The sequence below is a fragment of the Osmerus mordax genome, chromosome 2, assembly GCF_038355195.1.
Source record: "Osmerus mordax isolate fOsmMor3 chromosome 2, fOsmMor3.pri, whole genome shotgun sequence".
Lineage (NCBI taxonomy): Eukaryota > Metazoa > Chordata > Actinopteri > Osmeriformes > Osmeridae > Osmerus > Osmerus mordax.
In genome coordinates, this window is record NC_090051.1 from 13194190 (window position 1) to 13212406 (window position 18217).

The 18217-nt window shown below is 44.2% G+C and overlaps 1 protein-coding gene across 1 annotated transcript; it reads left to right on the top strand.

Moving 5' to 3' along the window:
* Positions 1–2848: 2848 nt before the first annotated feature.
* On the top strand, positions 2849–17937 carry LOC136933655 (methyl-CpG-binding domain protein 5-like). Its single transcript, XM_067229139.1, has 11 exons — positions 2849–3004; positions 5803–5958; positions 6174–6552; positions 7313–7415; positions 7543–7705; positions 8371–10518; positions 12641–12828; positions 12951–13961; positions 15095–15168; positions 15292–15367; positions 15643–17937. The coding sequence occupies exons 3-11, from the start codon at positions 6428–6430 to the stop codon at positions 15703–15705; spliced, it is 3951 nt and encodes a 1316-aa protein (XP_067085240.1). The 5' UTR covers positions 2849–3004; positions 5803–5958; positions 6174–6427; the 3' UTR covers positions 15706–17937.
* The last annotated feature ends 280 nt before the right edge of the window (positions 17938–18217 follow it).

Genomic DNA, 18217 nt, shown 5'->3' on the forward strand with positions numbered 1-18217 from the left:
ATGAGGTAGTGGATATCATTGCGGCTGACGACAGGTTTTACAATGTAGCCATCATGGAGTCGAACCTTGTCTGCCCTCTCTTTGTCACCCTGTCCGCCATCAACAGACACGTTCCCTTCTTTGGATATACGCCCTATTTTCAGATGGCAAACACATAAATCTAAACTCAAAAGGCTAATGGAAGCTTGTAGGTTGATTGAAATGACAAGGCGAGAAGCTCTGAGTAGCTTAAGCATCTTAACACAGTGATGTGTTCAGTATTCTGCCTCGCCCTCTCTAGAGGGGATGCTACACTGGTGGCTTCAGTCTGTGCTTCTGCCTCTTCACCAACAGAGACATTCAGGGATATAACACTATGTTTCTACTCAGCTAACTGTATGCAATCCATGTTGGAGCAAACACTGGTTCGCCATTGCCTCAACTGACATTTCAGTGTAGCGTTTATTTGTTTTGTTTTTAGCTATAAAAAAAAAATCTGATGTCTTGTTAAAAACCAGGAAATCCTCTGGCCATGGTAAAGTACAACACGTACGGTTGCCAACTCAAAGGTGCAAGAACGTATGTTTTTAGATTCATAACGACTGCAACACAACCTTGTAGACTTCTGGTCTTTTTGAAGGGGCTGTCTAATGTACAGTAGCAGCCTGAGCGCCTGGGGTCTCTCCTTTGCGTTACTGGTGTCCATACTGTAGCAACAGAAACTCAGCCAGGCTGTGAAGGTCTGGACGATGACTGTACAAGAGGCACAGCTAGCCAAGATGACCACAACCAGTAGACTGTCTGACTGATGCAACGGCTGCCATTTTGACACTTCTCACCTGTATTGCGTGTAGCACTGATGCTGAGGGGGTCCTAGGTCAGATCAGGCATTAATTTCCAAGTTCCACCCTTGCAGGATGTTGTTTTAACAGCTGCTGTGCAGATGGTCTGTGCCCTGAGAGAGGGATGTCTCTGACCAAAACAGGCCCAGGTCTTTAGCATGTGGAGCCATGATTTGTCTGTTCTTTCTGCTCCACGGTACTTCTAAGAGGCGCGTGTTAAATCTAGCCTGCTTATTTACCCCTTTAACAAAAAGCCAAACCCCCTTCAATGACAATAGCAGATGACTGGATGGAAGATGCACAGTATGTACATATGAATGTTGTTTTAGATTGTGATCTTAGCATGAGGTTGTTTTTTATGGTCTCAAGACATAAAAGAAAAAAAAATCCTTTATAATGTTAATATTTAAAAAGAATGATTTTATGTTGTTTATTTTATATATAATTGTATTTTAAAAATTGTTTTAATAGTAATTTATGTCAAGGCCCAAACAACACTAAAATTCCTCTTTGAAAGAGAAAGTCTTTACACTAGTCAAAACTCCCAGGATCAGCTTATGCGTTACCTCAGACATCTCTGTTGGTGCTCTACGTCATTCTCACAAAATTGGTCTGTGTTCCAGGCAAGTGATCTCACAACGTCATTACGACGCTGTGACCATCACCTGTGATATAAGACCAGCAACGGGTTTTTCTTTTCATTTTCACTCTATGCTGACACAATATTTCATCACAGTAGAACGTTTCCGTAAACTGAAGCGTGTTACACGTTTTGCGGATATATTCATTCAAGGCATTTTACCACCCTAATTAAAACCTGACACGTGTTCCTTTGTTTTGCAAGAATTTAACAAACTGTTTCAGGGCTTGGTCGGAAGTGATTGTTGAATATTGTACAGAAGAAATTATGTATGCTATTTCTCCCCCTAAATAAAGTATAGTGACTGCTGAAGTGTCCCATGTTTTTGTTTGAGTGTATGTTTTCTTTTCTTCAAGTAGTTAAAATGATTCTAACTCAGGTTTTTATTTATCCAGTAAAATCTGTTATGTATGCTTTCATCCCAGCAATTACCTGGATGGCTGTTTGTGTACCGCTAGATGGCAGCAAAGCATTTTGAAAAGATGTCCCAATATTCTTGTCATTATCATCCTGTGCCTGGACCAGTAGCGTAGCCACAAGGGGCCTAGGCCCCCTCATTTGCATGTCCAGATTTCTGATTGCTCACAATGATTCTTTTTTTAGTGACCCCTTCATTTTAAAATGGGGACCCCCCAACAAAATAAAATTATAGATATGCCCCTGACCTGGACCTCTAGATTTCAAGGGATTATTGTAAGAAAATAAATCCCAAATTATATTATTCATTACATTACATATCACATAGGATTATTTCCCCTATAGGCATTTTGGAAATGGTTACTATGATTGGCTATTCCAAACTATTCGCTATATATTTCAGTTTCAAAAATGAGGTTCTAACTAAATCTGGATCTTTTTAGGTTTTTCTTAGGTGGCCAGTATTATTTCTATGAGTGGGATAGCTAAATGTGCACAGAACGTCTCTGACGTAGTCAAAATTCTATATTTAATTGCATGTAATCGAATTGAAAATATGTAATATAATATTCCAATTTAAACTTTGGAGTCTTACTCCGGTGCCCTGAACATTGCAAATAATTGCTCATTTGGTACTCTGGAACATTATCAGTCAATCTCCTTGGTGCTGGGGTTCTCTTGTCCAGGCTCCAGCTGTTGCGCAGGCGCAATCCGCTTCTCCCATCGTTCTATCCCACCGCCCTGCCAAGAAGAGAAATGTAGCAGAGCCTTCAGGCTAGCAAGGCATCACGTAGGAGCTCTTTAATCGGCATTATTTTCCAGGAATATATTTGGGAATATTCATATTTTCAGCATTTCTCCATGCAGAATCTCTCGCACGCATTTTACTATGGATTATGTGACATAGAAGACACTAATTGTAATATTGCTGGTAGCAGACGTGAATTGCCATTCTTTGCTGCCTGTTTCAACAGACTTGTTTGGTCTGTCTGTCTCAGCTTTGGCCCTGGCTCGACTCGACTGTCAATTTTGAGGGGTGCATCGTTAGGGTTGTTGTAAACGAAGCGAACGGCACTGTGTGTCGAGGATTTTCCATTGCTGTATTGCAGCAAGGAAGGGCAAAGAGGTAAGAGGTCGAGTTTCCATGTTTAGGATACAAAAATGTGAACCGTTAGCTTGCTAACTAACGTTAGCTAGCTAACTAGCTAACTAACTGTTTAGCCACTTAGCTAGCTAAAAAGCTACAGCTTGCCATGTTGCTTAGTGAAGCCATACAATTGCTAGCTAATATGTTTTAGCAGTTACTTACCTAATTAGCTTCTGAGACCGGACAGTCATCTCAAATCAAACTGTATTGAATTATATTTTGGCTCGTGCAACATTTGTCATTCTGAAGCGGCTGGCTACTACTACTGTACTAGGCAGAGATGCTATTTAACTGGGTAGCTAGTCCTGAACACTTGCATACAGACGTAATATGATATTGCAAAACAGTTGGCAGTTATTATCTAGTTAAGGTTAACACTTTCTAATTTGAGGCCCAAAGTATCAACAAATGTTGCCCACATACTTAGCCAGCGATTTATTGTGGCGAAGGTTGTGTGCGTCTACGTACAGTACAAGTCAGCTGGTGTATCCTGATGTCAGGCATAGAGCAAGGAGCTCTTTGGCTTTCCTGCCTGTACCCATGAATTAGGCCTGACATTATGTGTTCCTGTTACCTAGTTGTCAAGGAAACCACCTGAATGTGTCATGTCAAACGATGCTCATGAAATAATGTATTCTTTTTCAGGAAGATTCTGCTGGTTTGCAAAAATTGTGCGACTGTTGTTACCCAGAAGGTTCCCTTTGAGATAATTATGTTATGGTTCCTGATGGCGGTAGACTCCTGGCGCTAGTGATGATATTGTATGGAACGTCACTCTGAGGCTTTTTTGTAATGGTCACCTACCTGCCTACCTGCAGCATGTAGCCCACTAGCAGAAGATGAAAATTCAATAGGTCATACTGTATTATCAGTAACATTGGCTAGAGTCTATTCTAATTACAACATGGCAGGGTGAACGGAGAGTTCCATGTCTCTCTACATTCAAAATTCAATGTTCCTCAATGTTCCAAGCTCCATGTTTCTGTATGGACACCAGTCCCCAGTTAAACATGCCCTTCTGGGAATGACAAAACGTATGCCCCATCTTAATCTAGGTAAAAGATTGATTTCACCTGTTTTCCCATCCCAATTGAACAGGCCTCTCCGTAGACTTGTTGTAGGCTATTGTCAGTATATCCTGAGCATACAGTCGAATCAATTTGTTGTCATTTTGATTCTCAGAAGGTGCTGTCTGTACCTGTCTTGCAAACTGTTTAGTCATTTATCCTAATTGCACAGCGTATTCATGAATGTTTTTTCCCCTCCTTTCATCTGGCATAGTTGATTGTTGATTCTGTGTCAAAAGTAGAGTTATTCTGCCTGTGAATCAGTGTGGCCCACTGTGCCAACATTTTTGAGTGCCGTTGAATCTGTGGACCTCCCATCCTCCTTTGGGAGGAATTTTTTTTTACCTTGCATGTAAGACAGACTGCCCTATTTTTCAACTTGTTTCCCCCTCCAAGCTATAGAGCAGTGAGTGAAGAAACACGAGAGAACCCCATGCTCTTCTTCCTGACTCGGTTGATCAGGTAACGAGGAATTATTCTGCAAATGTGCCTCAGTTCAGTCACGCTAGGCCTCTCGGCTGTTTGGAGTAGCCTTGGCCAGTACGCAGGAGATGTTGCTTAGTTGAGCTTCTTGAAATTTGTCATCTGATTCTCTCACTCAACAATCCTGTTTGGATGCTTTTGCTGTGATTTAACACCGGGACATTCGATACCTCAGGGAAGACGCCTAGCTTTAATTCCCAGCATTTTCTGTGCACGCTTGGCCCTGGATGACTCATCCGTCACAGGAAATGCACAGCATCGAGCATGATTCACACTCTGAAATGCAATATCTGAGTGCCCGTGTTTATGGAACAAGTAGTTTGACAGGCGCTGGGGACAAGCATCACAATGTCCATGAGAGAGACAGAGCTGGGGGAGTGTTCCAGCATGCTGGGTGGCGCACTATCTCAACATGAAGGGGAAGGGATGGCTCCGACTATGCTCGAATGAAACAGTCTTTATTGCGGGGATTCTGAACCAACACATACAGTTAAAAATGCTGGTTTTGTGCATTTCTGGAGGTTAGTCAGTCGGTAGTCACATAGATCTTTCTTCTCTAGCTGTGAAGTACCAGTTAAATAATATAGGTTATGCTGAACTTGTGGCAGTGAGACTGCAATGAAACGATATGCAACGCACTCATGTAATTTGTAATACAGATATATAAGGCTTGCACATAGTTAGTCATCACGGCAAAAGGCCTGTCTATATCCCCCCCTCCCCCATTTTAATCAAGCCCCTGGCCAATACCTTACGATGAGATCACCAGTGGCAACAAGATGGTAATATTCCCCCTGTGTATTCTTTATTAGTTTGCTCCTCGCTACTGCAATCTCTGGGTGGATGGATTTGAAGGGCACATATGAGAATTCTTTTCAGATATTTTCTTTTTTATTGTCCAATTTAAACAACACAACGTGTGTTTTGCCATCTGGACGGTGAGATTTGCCATCGTATGATCTCTCATCAGTAGAAATCTCCGAAGCAGAATGCAGTGCTCTCTCCCTGTCATTAGATAGTGGGAACTGCAGCTCCAAAATATGGTATTTTTAAATGCTTAATGGAAATGGGTTTCCAAAAGATCGGTTTTCAAAGGATCAGTTGCTTTCTCAGTCTTTAATTCCACGTATTCAACATTTGCTTGATAATTAATATGAACCAAGACTCCTTATGATGCATGATATGGATTGCTGTTGTTAGATCTCGTCCCGCTTCATGTTTGTACAGGTGGCATTGTTGGGACCCTGACGTGACGCTCAGTGTATCTGGACGATGTTACACTGACCCTGTCTGGAGGGATGAGGAGAGACAAGAAGCAGCAGTGATGACGGACACCAGTTTTAACTGCAGTGTCTAAGAACTGACCACACATCCGGCAGAGAGGTACGATATCCTGGGCCTGTCCACTGCACAAGTCTCTCATTGGTGCTTCGTCCACCTCACCTCACCCTCCCCCCTCTCCACCTCACACACACCCCATCCAACCCCCAAAGCCCCCCCACCCCCCCAAGTCCCCCCTCCCCCTCCCCAAGACCCACCATGGCCTCCAATAGACACTGGTGCAACCTGTGTTTTGAAATGATGACCGCACTCAGCAGGATGGAGATGATGGACTTCCGAGGTCTGATCCTACAGTGAACCTGCCCACCAACCCACCCCGGAGCGACAAGAGGATCGAGGGCGGCCGCAGGGGATCGCAGGGCTCTGTGCTTCCTCCAACGAGGCTGATGCACATCCTCTCTTGGTCGGTCAGTTCACTCCTCCGAGACCGCCAGGATGACGTGCGGCCCCAGCGGTCCGACCGCCTGGTGAGAACCTCACGCAGGTGTGGTTGTGTGTGGACCGAAGGACAATGGACAGAACAATGAAGTACGAGGGCCAGTACGAGGGGCTGTGTGGCGAGGGAAGGCGACCTCCAGCTCAAGTCCCTATAGGCTGGCAACGGAAGACCCACCACAATGGAGTTGTCTACATAAGGTAAATACTCCCTTCTATATTTATTTTTCTGCTTGGCGGGAATATGATTCTTAATTTCACTCTGGGCCCGTTTGATCAATTTTTTTGTAGATCCTTGTAATGGCTTCCAAATGACACTGTCATAAGGTTCCTCTTTTTACAGCATTTCCAATGCATTTTACCCTTTAATTGGCCTTTTTACTTGTAAGTCAGATGGGTTTGAGATCACGGTGACCTTTATTTCAAGTCATAAAGCAGTTCATTTTCCGTCTGCAGGAACGGATGAAAGTGTGCTGTAAAAAAAGCACAATACCTAGATCAGTCAGGCATAGCCCCTTCTAGGGAGTCTAATATTACATTCCTGTTATATGAAGTATATTCGTCTCTGCTAGGCAGTTCTGGCTAGCATGGCCTTGAGGAGGAATGTGTTGGTGACCATCTCGTACAGGGAATATTCTGTCTTTGCCGCTTAGCCGGGGAAGTCTGTCGGGCGCTGTGTTTTATGGAGCTATAATTCGCCACCACCAGACACCACCTATCTACCTTGCTCTCCCCACAGGATTGTTCTGTGAAGTATGTTAGATATTTCCTCCCTTTAATGCGCCTGGTAACCTAACGACACTGTTGTTGCCCACATGAAGGTTAGCCCAAAGTCACAGTGGTGTTCATGTGTGGCAGCTAAGTTGGGCCTTGAAGTTCACAATTAATTGAAAGACAACAGAAGCCATGTCATATGGTGTGATGTGACTTAACAGAGGTCTCTCCCATTCCTCCCTCTCAGTCCCAGTGGCTCAGTGCTAGCCTGCTTGGAGCAAGTGAAGAGCTACCTGTTGACAGATGGCACCTGCAAGTGTGGGCTGGAGTGCCCTCTTATTATTCATAAGGTGAGGCCTGTTGTTTTCATGCCACAGGGATTAGACTCGGCGACGGGAACTTCTCAAAGTTCAAACGTGACCCAGAGGTTTAACAAGTGTACCTCGGATGCTAACCGCTCTCTCTGCCATCTGTTAGATTTTCAACTTTGACCCTGGGGCTGCAGTCAAGCAGCGTACGGCGGAGGACGCCAGAGCCGACGCTGACGTCACCAAGCTGTGCATCCACAAGAGGAAGATCATTGCCGTGGCAACCCTGCACAGAAGCATGGAGTCCCCTCACCTTGTCAGTGGTGGCACTGGTATGTGTACACTATACGATTCAACCCATACACAGCATTTTGCTTTTTTGTTATTTAGGTATGCAAGTGAAACTATAGTTTCTGTATGCTTAGAATCACTTTGACTTGTACCAGTAAACAGCCTATCAAGTTATGATATTGAAGTTATTTTGAAATATCCATATAAGTTAAAATAACAGGCCTAGTTTTAATTTTTAATGTTGTTGAACAATTTTGGGGTCATGAAGCCATGTCTTTCTGGAATTCTTGTATATACCACCCATAAATGATGATGTGTCGATGACTTGTGAAACCTCAGCACTTTTCTCCCTTTTGTTTTTCCAATGCCATGTAGAAAATGAAACTGATAGACAGTATCCTTATGACAGATTGAGACCAGCTCAGAAGTGTTGTGGTTGGTGTAGTGTTCACTGTGTACTGCTGCTGTTTTATGCCATGTCAGCATTCTGTATGCATTCATAACAGAAGTGAAAGATCTGACACCACAAAAAAAACATGCTTATCAAACACACATATTTGGAAAGAGATGGAAGATATTTTAATATTTCTGTTCCTTTCCCTTCTGTCCCAACATTTTCAGATTTTTCCCCTGTGGTTTCTAAGGGCAGGGTTTCTGGTTTCCATCCGACACGTCTTTATCTGCATCCCTTTTCTCTGCTTTCCAGGCACTGCTCCCATGGGTCCCATGAGCCACCAAGCAATAAGGAATAATATGCACAATGGTCCACCCAATTCTGTAGCATCGGACAGTAAGAATCCTTATAAAATGTCGATGTCTAGTCAGCGGTACTATCAACATGAACTGGGTTCTTCACCTCAGAGGGATCCGTACTTGTGCCATAGCAGGGCAAGGCTGGGCGGCGGCGGCGGCGACCACAATAGCCAGAGGTCCCCCTACCGCAGCCGCCAGGGTGTGCTGCTGAGCCCTCCGTCCTCCACCTCATGTGGCTCGCATCATTACGGAGACGGGACTCCCTCTCCGAGGACTGACTCTCTAAGGAGCCCCGACCGATCCATACTTGGTTTCCACGGCACGCTGAGCCCAGGCTCTGCCCACGTGAATGGCGAGCGCTTCACCCCTCTCTCACCCCCCGGCATCTTGCTCCACGGCTCACCTTCAGCCGTCCAGCCTTCGTGCGCCATGGCTGGAAGGACTAATGGTCCCCTGTCTCCTACTATCAATGCCAAAAGTCCTAATATGCAGAGGTCACCTTGCAGCTTCTCTCACAACATGGACTATCAGCATCAGCCCCAGTCACATCCCTCCTTGTCTCAGCTCCCTCCCTGCATCCTCCAGAAAAATCAGGTGACCTCTGAGAAAGACCCTCTGGGTATTCTGGATCCCATTCCGAGCAAGGCCCCTGGCCGGGATCCCTCACTGCTGAACCCACCTGGCGTCCACAGTGCCCAACCTCAGGTACCATCAATGAATGTAAACATCCCCCCTTCCATCGTCCCTCTGCCAAGCAACCTCCCTTTGCCTACTGCAAAGTCTGGACCTGTCGGGCACGGCCAGAGGGTCCAGCATCCACCCGCCTCTTCGGTGTCTTCGTCCCCCATTGTGTCTCCGGTGCACATGGCAGGGCCTGGCCTGGCGAGGGTGGAGGAGTCCCCCCACCGGTCACGGTGCTCCTCAGCTTCCTCTGAGCACGGGGGTTATGCTCTGTCCTCGGGGCTCCAGACGTCTTGCGGAGGCTCTAAACTTCCTCCCCGGTCCCCTCGGCCTTCCTTGCCCCCGAGCTCTGCGTACAAGCAAGACCAGCTCCATCACTTGAAGGACGGTGCGAATCAGCTGCTGGGAGGGATGAACAGTAGTCTAAGCAGACACCCTGGCTCCATGTGCCCTCCGGTGTCTGGATCCGAAGGTGCCCTTCACAGTAACCACCAAGGAGGAATGCCCCTCAACCAGCTCCTCGAGCAGCAGAATCCCTCCTCCTTCCCAGCCAGCAGCCTACTGTCAGCAGCAGCCAAAGCACAGCTAGTAAATCAAAACAAACTCACGGACGGCACGGCAGGGGCAGAGGTGCGGCCCAGCGGTTTGGGACATCCGGGGCTGGTTGGTGGAGGGCGAGGGGGAAATCATGATGGACACGGCACTTTAAACCCTAGATATGTACCCAACACCGGCCCTCTTTCAACTGAAGTCCAAAGTGGGAGAGCAGCTCTCAGAGACAAACTCATGGCCCAGCAGAGAGAGGCGCATCGCAAGCGGAAGCAGCCTAGTGACAGCGGCGAAGACGTGTCTTTTAACATGTTAAAGCATCCGATGAGTGGCGCTGGCTCCAGTGCCTCTGGCTACCCAGAGCCCATGAGGAGAGCTCTGCAGCCGGGAGGACTGACACCTAACACCTCCATGGCCCAGCTGCTTCAGTGTATGAGCAACCAGAATGCCCAAAAAGGGCCCAACCATGTGGGGCACCACCCTGCCAGGTCTGGCAAGTCCCCCTTCTTTGAGGAGAGTGTGCCTCAGATGTCGGCTTTGCAAATGCTGCAGAGACCTAATCAGCTCCAGGGTAGAACTGAGATATCCAGCTGTCAGAACTTCAATAGTGAAGGTCACAGTGGAGGCCAGGATCCCGGTATGGAACACTTCCCAGGCCTGATCAACCAAATACACGACCCTGCGATGGCTGGGAGCTTCGGGCCGTTGGGGTACGGAGGACACGAGGCTGTAAGCTCTGTGGGCAGTTCAGTCCCTCACCGTCAGCAGTTTGGACATTTCCAGAAACCGTCCCAGGGCAACCTCCACTTCAGAGACAGGACAGGGCTGCCTCCCATGATGTCCAATGGAGGCCAAACCTTCCCTGAGTCAGGTAAGCTGGTGTTTCCTCAGGATACATGAAAAAGGAAAAAATATATGTTGGTTGTTATTTTTTGTTTTGTTTTGTTCTCTTCTATTTTTTAGGTACCCTGACTTTTTGGCAACTCCAAGAACAAATGTGGCCACAGTCATATTTGGTTGCATCTTAACATTATCATCATTTTTGCATTTCTGTGCATATCTCACTATTGTATTTCTTGTTCATTTTATCAACATTTTTTTACTGGTTCTGTACTTTCCCAGTATCATCCGTAACACTGCAGAAATCAGGCAAGGCCGTGTCCAGACGTGGCATAGGCCAAAGATTTGAGCTATTTTAAACCTGTATAAGACCTTTTTTAACGTATTTTTAAAATGTGATTACATTTTCTTATTGTGATCATCTTTTACATTTTCATCTCTGACACACTTTTGCCAAAAATTAGTTAAGAACAATATTATATTTTGACATTTTAACCCCTTTGTCTCTGTTCTTGTATTAATTAATTAGTGATGTTTTCTTTTTATTTTAGTATTTAATTTGTATTCCCCCCCCCATATCTTATTTTATTCTGATTTTAGAATAAAGAGTAGACTATCATATGATAGCCCAAGCATCAGACATCAGAAATATGGTCCTTTCCTGCCTGACGCAATATCTGCTTCTATCTATATTGTGGACAGTGAAGAGAATTTAGTGTTGGAGAAAGCAGCCCCTTGGTATGTCCTCTGAAGTCTGCATGCCTCTGCTTTGCCAAGGGTGACAGTCTGTGACGGAGAACCCGGGAGCCACTAGGCACGCGTCACTGGTTCATGTGTCAGACGGCAGCGTCCTCTTGGCTGACGTCGCTGTCCCCGTGTCCTCGAGCTAGCCTCTAGTAACCTACATTCCATGTTCTCAGAAAGCAAGAGACTGGAGAGATGGGGTTGTAAAGGGGTCACACACAATGACAAAGCACTGGCTTTGGTAAACAAGCTGGCACGCAGTAGTGATCCAGGGAATGAGGTGATGGTTTAAGACTAACATTTTATGGTGGTAGGGAACATGACAGGGATTTAACCTTTTTCCGCGGATTAAAACAAACTAAAACATAATTGGATTACTATTATTATTGTCTGACACGCATGTATCAGTGGTTGACTGGTATGTATATATCTAAGATATAATGGATACTGGGATCTTCCACTCATTTTTGTTTTCACAGCAGAAATCTAGTATCAATTGGTAGTTGGTCAGGGCCGGTTGAACTGTATGGACATGCAGTTCCCTCAACATGACAGACATATACCACACATTCATAAACATGGGATGCATTTCTGTTTCAATACAGGAGCTCCACACAAATGATCACATTCACTTCGTGTCCAAGCTCTGTGGATTCAGCAAATGTCCTTCGAAACCAAGTTAGCGGATCATGGTGGCTACTTTGTTCGAGGTTTGTCATCTGCTTTGTAAATGAACCTTTTTGTTTTTGTTTACTAGAGCTAGTCCACCCTTCTGTTTGTGTCTCTTTTGTTGGCAACTTGTCCCTTCTTGTTCTTGCCTCACTCTTGTCCTCCGGCAGCCACTGTATTGAGTCACGGTAAGACACGGTTTTCCCCTTTACGACTGGTATTGTTAGGGGTGTTTCAAGCTTTATTCCCTCCCCATTGAGTTCTCTTAATTTGAAGTGTCCACCATCCTGAGCTATTTGTTGGCGGAGTTGTACTTTTAGTGTCAGACTCCGTATCTGGGAGGACCAGATGAACCCAAATCAGTTAGTTTCTTGTTTTAAAGCAGTTTTAGTTTTTTCCATATTTCACATTGTCTTTTCCATGCATCATTCTTCCAATCAACACCACCTCACAAACTGCTTTAAGTTACACCCACACAACCCACCTGGTCCCTAGTCTTAACTATAAACCTGTTATTTGCACTGATAATTGCCTTATTTGAATATTTCACATGCTTTTAGGTGATTCTCCCAACCACGCAAACCTGGTTTTAATATGTTTAGCAGTGTCTATCTTAGTTGGGAGGAAGATTGTTCTCAGATAAGATCTCGTTCTCTTTTCCCTTACTTATTCCTCTGTTCTAGCGTCGGGATAATCCTCCCTTTTCTGTTTCCTTTCCATCCCCCTCTCCCTGCCCCCAGGTGAGGCCCGTTCTCTAAGCTGTGATCTAAGACAGGCTCAAGAGGACAGTCTGCAGTCTCTCCTCAGGACCAGCCGCACACTGCAGCTCGGCCAGCCTGCAGCACAGGGCCAGCCTGTAGCACAGGGCCAGTCTGCAGCTCAGGGCCATCCCTCTAACCCTATGGACAGCCTCCTTCAGAACTTCCAGGTCAGGCATCGACATTCAGTAAATACCTCATAAAGAAGGATCTTATATGTTAATGGAATAACCTTAATAATAGTTTTTTTTTGTATATTGAAATTGTGACACATTGTAACTGTCTTTTCAAGGTTGGTTTGCCTGAGAGGGTCCCGCTCCCCAACAGAACAGTAATCAGTCATCCTGGGGTCATGTTTTCCACCGGTGCTCCCCTGAGCAGCCATCAGGAGTACCAGTCCGCCCAGGGTCTCCTTAGCAGTGAGGCTAACTACCGGGCACCAGCGGGCATGGCCAGCAAGACCACCTCCAGCGTCATCACGTCGATGGCCCGCGTCGGTGTGTACACAGATTCTGTTCCCGGCGAGCCCGTCAACCTTTCCCAGGGCACTACTCACTCAGTCATCCACGGCCCGCTCCGCTCCTACCCTCAGGAGGCTGAGCGACGCCCATCCAGGGTGGGTCGGCCCCGCAAGAACCCCGATAAGACCAGCACCTCCCCGGCCGCTGTGGGAGCCCCGGTGCGGCTCCGAGCTCCCCGGCGTGGCACCCAGCGGAGGCCAGCAGTCCGGGAGGCTGAGGCCCGTCAGGGTCTGTGGTGTAGCGAGGAGCTCCTCCAGCAGGGCTCCCTGGACCTTCACAGGAATGGCTCCTACTTGGAGAGGCCCAAGGGCTATCCCAGCCCCGGGGATCCTGCCCTATCCCAGTTCAACGGCATGTATTCCAGACCCGGCCTGGTGACCCACATGAATGGTGGAGCCATGTCCCCTGGAAGGGCCCACCCCAAACACATCCAGCCCCCAGGAGTGTTCTCTTCTCCAGAGGGCCACTTCGTCAAAGACTACAGTCACTACAACGGACACTTGAATGGCCACCCGAACGGACACTACAACGGGCATTATAATGGCCAACTAAACGGCCACTGTGCACTCAGTGCTCCAGGAATACAGAGTAGTGGCAGCGAGGAGGACCCAGGGCCTGTCGACCCTCTTTTCTCCACCAGGGGGCTTCACCAGAAGCCTAGGAGCCACCCGGCTGGGGACCTGCTCTGGGGCCAGGGCAAGGGCTTCCCTCCCTGGCCAGGGAAGCCCAGGGAGGAGGGCCACATCTATCTCCCTGGCGTGCTGAACAGCATACAGGACAAGGTGAGGCTTGCGTCTTTCTTTTCACATCAGCCTTTGTTGGATACTTGCTCTTTGTACTTTTCTTCTTGCGTCTTCTTGCACTGCTCTACTGATGGAAAGATAATGTTTACAAGAAATGAGTTTTAAATGGCTGAGGCTGTGTACGTTTCTGAAAGGCATTCATCACAAAATGCAGGGACCAGAGAAGAAACATGCACGGTGTTCTGCTTTCAAAAACAACATTTTGCTTTGCTGCACTGTCAAAGGCCTCAGAGATACCCAGAAGAAAAAACATTGGGGCAACAGCATAATGAATTTGACACCATCTCAGAGGTCATTCCAACTCTGCTTTCACCTGTGTGTCTAAAGCCCTTGGATAAATGTATTCACTGCTGACTGAGTTTGTGCTTATTTTTGTCCACTAGTATCCTCGAGGCAATTAAAATGTTGAGAGGACAGGAATGCATTTTTTACCTCCAAACACCACATAAATAGATAACAAAGTCATCTTTTGGGCCAGGTTTTATTTGGCTACGGCTTGGTGCTTTGCTTTAGACTGTGACAGGATGTGCTGTGATGAAGAGGTGGAGTGATTTCTGTAAATGAGGGATTTGAAGTAAGTCAAAAAGGCAGCATAAGATGCTGCTCTTTTAATTTAGAAATTAATTATATGGAGTTGAGGCACATTTTTCAGTTAATTAAAGTATAATTAAATTTGGTCAGGCTATAATGACTATGAAGAGTGAATTGTAGTCACGTTGGCCTGAGTCAGTGTGTACATTGGCCTGAGTCATAGTGTAAACCTCTGATAAGAAGCTTTCACAAGCATGCAAGGCTAACCAGAATCACGCCTTTTAGGTTTATGCTTTACCCCTGCAGTGCTCAGGGAGGCTAAAACAAATGTCAATTTGTATATAGTCCAAATACAGCACATGTCGATTAGGTGTAGGTTTGTAGTGAATCAAAATGTTGCAGGTTCAAATCCCCCCCACCTCCCTCCATATTGCTTACGTTTGCACTATGTAATATGTTTAATGGGCAACTTTTCCAATTGGCTGTCTCTTCCACTGGTGTGCTATGTGGGGGTTGTGATGCTTTTAGTTGAAGATTCTTACTACCTTCCCTGGGCTTTGGTGTTGTTTAACCCAACACAGGTAGAGGCAGAGAGGTTCCACAGGACACTGGCAGAAGACCTGGAAGCCCTACATAAAGCTAAGATGCACAGGAAGTAGGCAACTTTTTAAGGGATACAGTTATTGTTCAAATTGTCACATTTGCCACATCTCCCAGACATACCCTGAGACATGGTTATGGTATATATATCTTGTATCTATATTTATTTTTCTTCCAGTGGCATGGAACTGAACAACCATCTCGAAGCTGCTATACAGGACGCAATGACTGAGCTGGACAAATTAACGGGCAATGTTAGTAATCTAATATCTATATTCTTGTGTTTATTATTGCAGTTATTACATTTTCTAGATGTCATCATTTATTTTGGATGAACCATTACATACCGATATCTGTCAAATGGAACTTTCCAGAGAGGTCCCTTTTCACTAACTACTAAGTCTGTGATATAACTAGCATCAGCTATATGTGTAAAGGTATGTGATATAACTAGCATCAGCAACTTGTATAAAGGTATGTGATATAACTAGTGTGCATAGGTGACGTTCTCTTGTCCTCCCTTCCCCAGTTGTCTCAGAGAGACAGACAGGCTAAAACCCCCAAACCCAAGAGGAGGAAGATCTCCAGATGACAGTAAATGTTAGGGGCCTGGTCCTCCAGCCGGTTCCTGTTTTGGCTCTGGCAGTTCCTGATCCTAACACAACAGTCCTTCACCGCCACCATCCCCACGGCACGACAGTCAGAGAACAAGGATCGGGGTTCCTGTCTGTAAAACTGTTATTGTATTCACATACTTCTTAGACTAGGATCGGAACGTTCTATAAAAAAAACTTTTTATGAGAATTGTCTGTTTCAGACTGGTGTACATAGGAAATTATCCATTATCATATTCTTGAATTAATTGTGATTATTGTTGTCATCGTTGAGTCAGTTGGATTGTCCAATGTACATATCAACACGGTCCGTTCTTTGTTTCAGTCAACCGTGTGACTGGGTGTTTCATCACTCCCTGCCTATGAAATCCCTTAAAGTTGAAAGACCTGGGCTTGTCCCATTCACTGCTTTTGTGCATTAGGCATGCAAATACCTCCAACAACTCAACCTGCATGTTTTCTTTGCTGATTTTGAATGTATGTACTGTAAAACTACTTTGTTGAAGAAAAGAAAAAGCCATTTGGGAAGGGGCCAAAAATATGCCTCTTAAATTAAGGAATTATTTGTATTCCCAAAATAATATTTATTTTCTCAGAATATTTTTGATAAAACAGATTTCCTGTTACATCTGCAAAAAAAAAAAAAAAATAAAAAAAAAAATGAGTTTCAAACGCTTAATGTAGAACTCTGTGTTATGGTGTTAAAGCATTCTCAAATTAGTAATTCAACAAACCCTTGAAAAATAAATACATGTTTTGCCAAAAGTGTTATGATGAGACGAAAAAGTATGAAAGCTTTCAATATGTAATCGATAATGTTGAAAAACATAAACACTATTTGTAACTTGACGGGTCAAAAAGCCTTAACAGTATTATATCCTGCACGTATACAGTAGGTGCAGAAAGTGACATCAGTGAAACCTTTGCTTTCTGCTTCTTCAGAGTTTCAATGACCCAAGAAAGTATTACAATTTAGTTTGATTTGAGCCTTGCAGCCAATATCAAAACTCATATCTGCCAAAGCTACTCAGTGTCACAGATTTGGCATTTTAGTTTATATTATCTCTAGAGTCTATTTTAGTGGCCTTATTTTTCTTATTTAAAATGTTTTGGTGTTAGTTTCTTTTTCTTCTTTTTTTGCATTTGTAATTTATTTATAAATGAATCCCATATTTATTTGGAGAAATGATGTTTAGCAATAATACTAACAAGAGTTTAACACTCTGAAAAGCCTTAGAGTATTATATTTTTCTCCTGGACACAGAAACGGACAGTAAAATGTATATTCTGTTAATGTAATATTAAATCAATTGTGTTTATAGGAAGTGTACATTTATGGACATCTGTGATGTTTGATTTGATTTTTACATAGTAATAGATGGTCAATCTTCTTTTAATTTTTTACACTTGTCCATTTGACCATTTGGTTTAGTGTTGATTTAAATATATTTCTAAATTCAAATAAATGCTCATTTAAGATTATAAACTAGTGTCCAGTGTTAAGGATTGTCATTATGAACGTATATATGGTTTTGGTATTGATTTAATCATGAACACTGCCGAGGTCATTACAGCACTAGCAAAATGCTAGTTTTGTTGGATTTTGAGTGAAAAACCTCCCACTGTCATGATGACCAACTGCAGGATTTAAATTGAGGTAACATAAGAATCTCACATTACTCTTAAGTATCAAGTATTTATCACGAAAAAGCAGTTTGTTGTATTAAATGTCTGTTATGAATGTCTTATGTTTCCCTCTGACCTCTTGTCTCATTGCGGTGATCATGACTTAATAAACATTTCCCATACAGTGACAAACTGTAACCAATATCAGCCTATATACATATTCAGTAATTGTAAATTATATATGATAACTTATATTTTTGTTGAATTACCTTTTTTTTCCTCATCTCAAAAAGACTTGCATTTGGAGGTTGTTATTTGTAAAGAAATATGTGTTATGCTTTGTAGGTAATTTGGTAGTGTAACATCTATGAAATGTTACAGCAGTATGGTAACATCTTATTTTGTCCATCTCTACAGTCTACAATATCAAATGTGTTGTAGAATTTAATTGGTCTGTTTCTACATGGCATAATTTCCAAACGATGCCTGAACTAACAGGCAGTGAAGGGTTGCTTTCATGTCTATTCCAAAGGGATTTCAAATCAAAGTATTCCGGTAATTTTGTAATAAAATATTCAAACAAAGATGTGCTGCTGCATGGTCTTCTCTCTTTAAATTGAGAATGCTTAAAGGTGCCATAGACACCTTCACTTTGACATTTTGTCAAATTATAGCAACAGCCCCCCATTATACATCTTAATGAGCTAACCGCTAATGCAATAGTTAAAAGGTACAGTATGTAGATAGTAACAGTCCTGTTTTCCACGTGATGAGAATCAACAACCCTGTGCTAGAAACTTGCCAACAATTTACAGCTGTACTGTTTTTTTCTTTTTGTATAAAATACAAATAAAATGGCTTGCA